This window comes from Carassius auratus, linkage group LG49B, assembly GCF_003368295.1.
Source record: "Carassius auratus strain Wakin linkage group LG49B, ASM336829v1, whole genome shotgun sequence".
NCBI classification, from domain to species: domain Eukaryota; kingdom Metazoa; phylum Chordata; class Actinopteri; order Cypriniformes; family Cyprinidae; genus Carassius; species Carassius auratus.
This window is the reverse complement of record NC_039301.1, coordinates 65,001-75,000: the sequence shown is the minus strand read 5'-3', so window position 1 is coordinate 75,000 and position 10,000 is coordinate 65,001. Positions and strand designations below refer to the sequence as shown.

Here is a 10,000-nt window from a genome sequence, read left to right as displayed (position 1 = left end):
AGAGAGAGTGCGAGTGAGTGAGAGTGAGAGAGAGAGTGACAGAGAGAGTGAGAATGAGAGTGAGACAAAGAGAGTGAGAGACATACAGACACACAGAGAGAGTGAGAGTGAGACAGAGAGAGAGTGAGAGACAGAGTGAGAACGAGTGACAGAGAGAGTGAGAATGAGAGTGAGAGAGACAGACAGAGAGAGAGGGAGTGAGAGAGAGAGTGAGAACGAGTGACAGAGAGAGTGAGAATGAGAGTGAGAGAGACAATTTAAAAGACGATTTAAAACATTTGATTAAAGTTGCTAAAAGTGGAAAATCATCCATTTGGCTTGAAGTGAAATCCGTCATATATCAGTCTAATCTTTATCTCTGTGCAATCTATATTCCACCTCATGACTCTCCCTATTATGAAGAGCAAAGCTTCCCAACATTACAGACTGACATCTTACACTTTCAGTCCAGAGGAAACATCCTCATCTGCGGAGACTTAAATGCCAGAACAGGGCGAGAAATTGATTATGTAAATATTGTAGATAATGACCACATCCCCAATGACACCACGTTTCATCCCTCATCTAATATCACACCGAGAAACAGCTATGATACTTCAGTGAACATTAGTGGAAAACAAATGTTGAAACTCTGTAAAGGTTTAGGATTATACATCATTAACGGCAGAACTCGTGGAGATACATTAGGTAGATTCACTTACTGCTCCAGATTAGGAGCCAGTGTGGTTGATTATTCAATAACAGATATTGATCAAAATTTGATCAATGCCTTCACAGTCAGACCTCAGCTCTCGATGTCCGATCACTGCCAAACTGTGCTTTATCTGAAAGCCCCATGTCAAATAACCAAAACTGCTCCACCTGAAGCTGAAAAACTGTTTCCTCTGAAACATAAACTCAAGTGGAATCAATCCAACTCGGAACAATTCAAAGAAAATATGAACAATCCGACTATATTAAAAATGATAGATGACTTTATGTCCACTGATTTCACCTTAGATATTAATGGAATACATTTAGCAACAAAAAACTTAAGTAACATATTCATAACATTGATAACTCTATCTAATATTAAACAGCAAACCAAACATAGAACCAATCGACAGAGAAAGAGAAAGGATGTCTGGTTTGATGATGAATGTGCCGGACTCAGAAAAGAACTCAGGAGACTTTCCAATAAAAAGCACAAAGATCCGTCCAGCCAGACATTACGGCTTTCTTACTCAGACTGTCTGCAAAAGTACAAAACACTTCTGTGGAAAAAAAGAGAAAAATATTTTCTAACTAAAATTGAAGAAATTGACGATTCAATAGATCAAAACACTTTCTGGAACCTATATAAAAAACTGGAAAAACCCAAATTAGAGATATCACTCCAGAATGGCACAATTTGGAAATCTTACTTTGAAAATCTGTATCAAAAAATTGAACCGGCCGACCGCAACCAACCCCAGAGTAAAGTAAAGAAAACACTAGAAGACATGGAAAAAACTATTAAGAATTATCAAAATCCATTAGATAAATCAATAACAATATCTGAAATATTAGAACATATTAAAAATCTTAAATTAAAGAAAGCATGTGGACAAGATCTCATTAATAATGAAATGATTAAACTCAGCAGTCCCAGCATGATTCAAACAATAGGCAAATTATTTAATCTGGTGTTCTGGTCCGGACACTTCCCTGAGATCTGGTCTGAGGGACTCATCACCCCCATATTTAAGAGCGGCGATCGATTCGACCCCAATAACTACCGCGGGATAAGTGTGGGCAGTGTGTTGGGAAAACTGTTCTGCAGTATCATTCACACACGCATCGTCTCACACATCTCAGCACACAACATCTTAAATAAAGCACAGATTGGCTTTTTACCAAAACATCGCACATCCGACCACATCTACTCTCTCCACACTCTAATCAACAAGAACATCAACCACAAACAAAGGAAAATATTTGCATGTTTTGTAGACTTTAAAAAAGCATTTGATTCAATTTGGCATGATGGTCTACTGTACAAAATCCTACAAATTGGCATTGGCGGAAAAACGTTTGACATTATTAAATCTCTGTACACCAACAGCAAAAGTGCGGTGAAGATCGGTAACCGCAGAAGCGCGTTCTTCCAGCAGGGCCGTGGAGTGAGGCAGGGCTGCAGTCTGAGCCCAACTCTATTCAACATCTACATCAATGACCTGGCGTCAGCGCTGGAGAGCTCTACTGCGCCCGGCCTCACTCTACAGGGGTCAGAGGTCAGATGTCTGCTGTATGCGGATGACCTGGTCCTGCTGTCCCGCACACCTGAGGGCCTTCAGCAGAGCCTATCCCTGCTGGAACAATACTGTCACGACTGGGCCCTGACTGTCAATCTGGACAAAACCAGAGTCATGGTGTTCCAGAAGAAAGCCAGATCTCAGGGACACAAACACCAGTTCCTGTATAAAGGCCAGGTCCTGCAGCACAGCTCTAGCTACAGCTATCTGGGCATCGACATCAGCGCTTCGGGACGCTTCGGGCTGGCTGTGAAAACACTCGCTGAAAAGGCTCGGAGGGCTTTCTATGCTATAAAGTCACGATGTGGACACTTAAAATTACCCATTAAAACCTGGATAAAATTATATAATTCATTAATAAAACCAATTCTTTTATATGGATGTGAAATTTGGGGACCAGTACTAAATTTTAAAAATTGGGATAAAACATCAGTAGAAAAATTACAATTGGAAATTGGCAAAAATATTCTCGGGGTTCACAGAAACACGTCCTCTGCGGCCTGCAGGGCTGAGCTGGGCCTGTACCCGCTGAACATGGAGATCCAGAAGAGATGTGTTCAGTTCTGGCATCACCTCCATCAGTCTGACCCAGAGTCAGTGCAATATAAAGCCTTCCTCGCCAATGAAAGCTCAGCAGAACCTCATCCTCTGAACTCACTCGCTCTTCAACTGCTCCATCAGAATATACTCCCCATCAACCCCAAACCTTTTATTAACCAGATCCACAAACATCTAAAAGTCACTCATGATGAAGCACTAAAAGCACATTTTGCCCTCCAGAATAAACTGCAATGTTACTCGGCCCTCAATAGAACCACTAAATTGGCCAGTTATCTATTTATTAAACATTTTAAAGAAAGACAAATCCTCTCCAAATACAGATTAAGTGACCATGATCTAGAGATAGAGAGAGGAAGACATAGACAAACATGGACAGAGAGAGAGCAGAGGATCTGTAGACAATGTGACCTACAGCACATCGAGGATGAGGAACACTTTCTGCTCTTCTGCTCTAAATACACCAGTATAAGAGAAACCTTTCTGCCCAGATTTGAAATTTTAATTCCATCATTCTCTGAACTGAGCGACACTGAGAAAATGTTCTTCTTACTGGGAGAAGATGATAGTACAGCTGCACTAGCGGCTAAATATGTGTTAGCTATTCACAACGCCAGAGTCAGCTAATTCTCTAGAGAGACCGATTGTATCTATTCATTTATTAGGATAAATTGTGTTTATTTATCCATTTATTTATATTTACTATGCTACATATGACATGATTTGTAAATATATGTTTTGTTTGTTAGTTTTATTATTTATATATAATATGTTGATGCTTTGGCAACATTGTGTTCCACAGTCATGCTAATAAAGCTCATTTGAATTGAATTGAATTGAATTGAATTGACAGACAGAGAGAGAGGGAGTGAGAGAGAGAGTGAGAGAGACAGACAGAGAGAGAGTGAGACAGAGAGAGAAACTACATTTAAAATGAGAAATATTGCCTTGTTCATTTTATTTCAAGCAATGATTTTTTTTGGGTTTTAATTATAATTTCAGTTGAACTTTTAGTTGACTATTATAACATGAAAATCATCTGAGCTCAATCCAACCGAAGATCTGATCTCATTAAAAGTTTAATCCTCATCCAGATATATGTACAGTAGTTATTGGAGGAAGAATACGCTTATGTAAGACAGAGATCAGATTCCTGCTGCTCCTACAGAAATTCTCATCTCGTTTAAGTCAGCAGTATGAGGACCAGGACTTTTTTAAGGGGCATATTTTCAGATATTTTAGCAAGCAAAAATGCCAATCACACACTGGTGTCGATGCTGCTTCTCCTGATATCAACACTGCACACACACTGAGTTTATTCAGACCTGTGCATGCAGACGGATTGCAGTCTTATATGAACACAAATACAGCAGTGCAGAGAACCCTGAACCGCAATCACAAATGCAGAATAATGCTATGAGATCAGGTTCTGAAAAAGAACCTGAATCCTGCACTGTAAGACATAATCAGTTAGTTTCTAATCAAGCATAACTGATGAAACTCCTCAGACGAGACGGTAGAAGATTATGAACGATGATTACGACGAGAGTTCAATTATGCATTTCAATATGCTTCAGTAACTGTAGCTCTTGTTTACAGTAATAACGGTTTCAGATGCGTCTCATAAAAACTGATTCTGAGATTCATTCACTCTGGAGGACGATCATTAAAGTCCATGAACGCTTGGTATTGTTCACCTGTCCACCAGATCGAGACATGACGCTACGCTTCTGCTTAAATAGCTGGTCTTTGTATGCAAATACATGCAAATCAATGTACATGAGGTTTTAATGAAAGCCAATCCAGTCACTTTCTAAGCAGAGGATTTTGCTGAAGCTTCTTTTCTTCTTCTGTCTTGCTCTGTGTAATCAGAAGTGGCTTTCTAAAAACAGCATGCTTTCACTAAATTATTTCATTATTTCTCCAGTGATTATATCATATATACATATGGGGTCATGGAGGATTCTGAACTCGTTAAGTGCTGATTTACGACTCGTTTGTGAGCAGAAGCTTCAGATAGTCTTTAATTCTGAAATACAGCCACCAAGTCATTCAAATTATTGATCGAAACAAATCACTAATTAAATCAAACATTAATTATGGCTGAAAAAAGTTCCCCCCAAAAGATGATTTAAAGTCAATGATCATCAGTCATTATTGTGTTTTAAATAATACATAAAATAATACTATGAAATAACAAAGCAAAACAAAAAAAGAAATTGAACATTGAAATATGAACTGAGTGATGTCTACTGAACTATATTGACAGTAGTGGCTGTCATTGAATGAATTATTCAGCCGGTTTGTTAAATGGCTGAATCATTCAGAAATAAAGTAAGTGTGTAATCACTAACTCAGAGTTACTCAATTAACGAGTCACTGCTGTGTGTTGATGTTTGCTTCTGAGAGGAACTTCTTTCACTTGTGATATTGAGTTAAAACAGTCTAAAATGTAACAATGTGAGCTTGTTTATTGAACTGTTGTATGAATCGATGGAGCAGATTAGGGCTGTGACGGTGGCAGATTTTTACCACCGCGGTTAGTCATGGACCAACAACCGCCGGTGGCGCGGTGTTGATTAAAAAAAAAAAAAAATTATATATATATATATATATATATATTAATGTATAAATATATTAGTGTCAAAATGTGCTCGTTAACGAAGGCGATCATTTTTTTTTAGTTTAATGTATTCAAAATATTTAACGTAGGGGTGTGGATGGCCACCCTCTCACAACTGCTGCTTCTGTCACTTTTTCTCAAGACAAGAAGTGAATTTATTCAGTCGCAGAATGACTGAACAGGAGACGTTTCAGACACGCGCTCCTCTTCACTTTATTATCAGGTGCAAGTTAAGCGAGCGGGGACGGTCCTGTGCTCAAAGGCGCCATTGCATTCTTCCTTTCATATCAAACTGCGAAATAAACCATGTGCAAGCAGTGTTGTGGTCAGTTAATTCATGGAATTACCAAAAAATATATATTTTATATATATTATATACAGGATACATTTATATGTATGCACACGTCTATGAAATCAGCCCAGCACTGTCTCACTCATCTAACACATCATATTTAACTCGTCAGTTCGTGTTTATTTGAGCACTTCTGTTAGTGAACGCCACAGGCAAAACACTAAAATAAATATCAAAAAAATAATGCAGTTAAACAAGAAAGAATAAGAAATAAGAAAGTTAAATACACCCTGTCTAACGGACGCGAGCGCGCAGCGTGACAAAATACTCATTATAGTCAGTGATGCTACACTGGATGCAGCACAACACGACATGATAAATCCCCGTCCGGTCTGTGAGCTACTGACACAGAGTTCAGATGACCAGTGTGGACACTAGACAGACTAAACCTGTTGCGTCCGCTTTACTTTTCCACCACCAAGCGAGCTCAGTAACTCCTCATTTGCAGGCGCGCTCTTTGAAATAGAAATCGTTGCCATATTTCTTGTTACCATTTTTATTTATCGCTGTCTTGTTTGTATTTGGCCAGTTTGGAGAAAGCCTCACCAAACCTGACCAGCCAGCGTTTACAATAATATGGCCAAGATATGTAATATCTGTGCATACATCAAGTACAGTACCAGATAAAAATCAGGAAAATGAGAATGTTTATCATCTCTACTTCTTATAGTCATAATTTTACTCTTTTTTGGATTATACTTTATATCAAAATCTACACCATACTGTGTGCATAGTCTCAAAAGCTGTTGTATACCAGCACTATATGGGCTAAAAATGACCAAGTCATCAGCGTACATAAGCTGATTAATAGACAAATCATTCATATACACATTAAAAAGAAAAGGAGACAGAATTCCACCCTGTCGAACCCCATTGGTCACTTTAAAGGGAGCCGTTGTTACACTCCCCCATTTAACTCTCATTGTCTGATGAGAATACCAATAGACCAAGATTCTAATCAAAAAACCAGGGACCCCACTTTTAATCAGTTTTAAAAACAATTTTTGATGATTAACACGGTCAAATGCTTTAGAGGCATCAATGAAGCACAAGAACATTGTGGAATTTTGTTTATTATATCTATCTAAAATTTCCTTTAGTGCAAAAATACATAAATCAGTACCATGCTTTCGTTTAAAACCAAAGTGATTATCCGTAGACAGGACGTACCTCTCAAGTCTACACAGAACAACTGTCTCCAGCACTTTTGACATAACACTGGCCACAGCTATTAACCTATAGTTATCTGAGCTATTCAGCTTCCCCACTTTATCCTTGATAACAGGCACCAGCTCAACAGACAGCACAGAATCAGGTAACTCCCCATGAACAAAAAACCCTGTGTAGCACATAGCCACCAGAGGACACAGTTTCTTACTGGCAAGTTTAAGATGTTCAGCTGTAATATGGTCTGGACCACATGCCTTATTATCCCTTAGCTTCAATATTGCTTCATGGATTTCAGAAGAAGTAATAACAACATCATCATTATACTCCACATTATCCACCACAAACAGATCACTTTTTACACAGTGGCATATAAACATTCAAAATTATTATCTTCCTGTCATTACAACACAGCTCAATACCAATGGCCCAATCAACTCCCAATCTCATAACACTGACCAACTGATCAGATTTTTTATTCCACAACGTAGCAACCCCCCCAGCAATTCTCCCCCGGACAACTTTAGCACTCAAGTCTGTTGTTGATTCACCCGCTCCATGAAAGTTACTATGCAGGGAGTTTAATCCATCCAGTTCTTGTTTAGCAAGGAACGTCTCCTGGACACACAAAATCTCACATCTCTCCATCAATCTGTCCACAACGACACGGCGTGATTTATCAGGATCACTGTGGCCAACACGCAGTCCGCGCGCATTATAAGACGCAACACTAATGTTCATATAGATGAATTAATTACATAGCAGCAACTGCAGACTGACTCCCGTATCCAGGAGCTCCTGCTGTTGAGCAGAACCCTCCAGTCCCTTCACCCCCCCACATGAGCTCCTGGCCATCTCAGTTGTCCCCAAGTCTTCACCCACTTCTGCCTGTATTTGCAATGCCCTCCTCAGGCCAGAAACTTCTTGGTTCAGCTGCTCCGAGCAACGCCGAGGCATCCATATGGCCAAATCCCACAGGTGGCAGTTCATCCAAATAATGTGAAACAAACCGCGGAATATTCTCACCACACTCATTTAAAACCTTCAGACAGGCCTTGATAATATTCACGTCCTTCTGTGGACCTTTGTGTCCGATACAGCGTAGCTATCCACTCAGATGAAAAGTTATTAGTTGCTAGCAAAACAATCTCATCATGGCTTAACGTCTTCATTTTAACCACAATGAAATTTAACAGTTCATCTTCCACTATCTCCTTCCCATTGTCCGTTTTGTACGGGGGCAAGCCGAGCCTCCACCAGCGGCTCTCATCAACACTGCCGCCACTTAATTACCATAGACTTGCAACTATTACAGTTATTACACTTACACAAAATGTTGTACTATGCTTGCTATAGAGTGTGTGTGACGTCACATGCACTACAACATCTAGTGCAGATACTGGAGGAACTGCGCTAGCGCTGCTGAGATATTGCTGAACTATATCTTATATGAAATAAATATAAGAGGGGGATTTTTGTGCTCATATCTTACATTTTCTGATAATTTAACTACATTCTAATAGACTTCATCACACAGTCAATCAGTGTGTGAGGGTTTGTGATTGTGTATGCGAGTGTGTGTTTGTGTGTGTGTGTGTGAGGGTCTCACCAGTTATTCGTGTGTGTGTATGTGTGTGTGTGTGAGGGTGTCACCTGTTATTCAGGTGTGTGTGTGTGTGTGTGTGTGCGAGGGTGTCACCTGTTATTCAGGTGTGTGTGTGTGTGTGTGTGTGAGGGTGTCACCTGTTATTCGGGTGTGTGTGTGTGTGTGTGTGTGAGGGTCTCACCTGTTATTCGTGTGTGTGTGTGTGTGTGTGTGTGTGTGTGAGGGTCTCACCTGTTATTCGTGTGTGTGTGTGTGTGTGTGTGTGTGTGAGGGTGTCACCTGTTATTCGGGTGTGTGTGTGTGTGTGTGTGTATGTGTGAGGGTGTCACCTGTTATTCAGGTGTGTGTGTGTGAGGGTGTCACCTGTTATTCGGGTGTGTGTGTGTGTGTGTGTGTGTGTGTGTGTGAGGGTCTCACCTGTTATTCGTGTGTGTGTGTGTGTGTGTGTGTGAGGGTCTCACCTGTTATTCGTGTGTGTGTGTGTGTGTGTGTGTGTGTGTGTGTGTGAGGGTGTCACCTGTTATTCGGGTGTGTGTGTGTGTGTGTGTGTGTGTGTGTGTGTGTGAGGGTCTCACCTGTTATTCGTGTGTGTGTGTTTGTGTGTGTGTGTTTGTTTGTGTGTGAGGGTGTCACCTGCTATTCGGGTGTGTGTGTGTGTGTGAGGGTGTCACCTGTTATTCAGGTGTGTGTGTGTGTGTGTGAGGGTGTCACCTGTTATTCGGGTGTGTGTGTGTGTGTGTGTGTGTGTGTGTGTGTGTGTGTGAGGGTGTCACCTGTTATTCAGGGGTGTGTGTGTGTGTGTGTGAGGGTGTCACCTGTTATTCGGGTGTGTGTGTGTGTGTGTGTGTGTGTGAGGGTGTCACCTGTTATTCGGGTGTGTGTGTGTGTGTGTGTGTGTGTGAGGGTGTCACCTGTTATTCGGGTGTGTGTGTGTGTGTGTGTGTGTGTGAGGGTGTCCCCTGTTATTCGGGTGTGTGTGTGTGTGTGTGTGTGTGTGTGTGTGAGGGTCTCACCTGTTATTCGTGTGTGTGTGTGTGTGTGTGTGTGTGAGGGTCTCACCTGTTATTCGTGTGTGTGTGTGTGTGTGTGTGTGTGAGGGTCTCACCTGTTATTCGTGTGTGTGTGTGTGTGTGTGTGTGTGTGTGTGTGTGTGTGAGGGTCTCACCTGTTATTCGTGTGTGTGTGTGTGTGTGTGTGTGTGTGTGTGTGTGTGAGAGGGTCTCACCTGTTATTCGTGTGTGTGTGTGTGTGTGTGTGTGTGAGGGTCTCACCTGTTATACGTGTGTGTGTGTGAGGGTCTCACCTGTGGTGTCCGGTGTATTTTGCTCCCTTGATGTGGCCGACGCCCCTGCAGCCCGGGGTTGGACACACCCCCTGCGTCACGGAGCTCTTCGTGTCTGAAAGCCCTGCATGAGCTGCAG

At 41.1% G+C, this 10,000-nt stretch overlaps 1 protein-coding gene across 1 annotated transcript in view; it reads right to left on the bottom strand.

Moving 5' to 3' along the window:
• The window catches only part of l3mbtl4 (L3MBTL histone methyl-lysine binding protein 4), a 30,885-nt gene that overhangs the window by 7,267 nt on the left and 13,618 nt on the right, over positions 1-10,000 (bottom strand). The window contains exon 14 of the mRNA XM_026241561.1: positions 9,883-9,994. Within this exon, the coding sequence (XP_026097346.1) occupies positions 9,883-9,994 (112 nt within the window). The remainder of the gene's footprint in view (positions 1-9,882; positions 9,995-10,000) is intronic.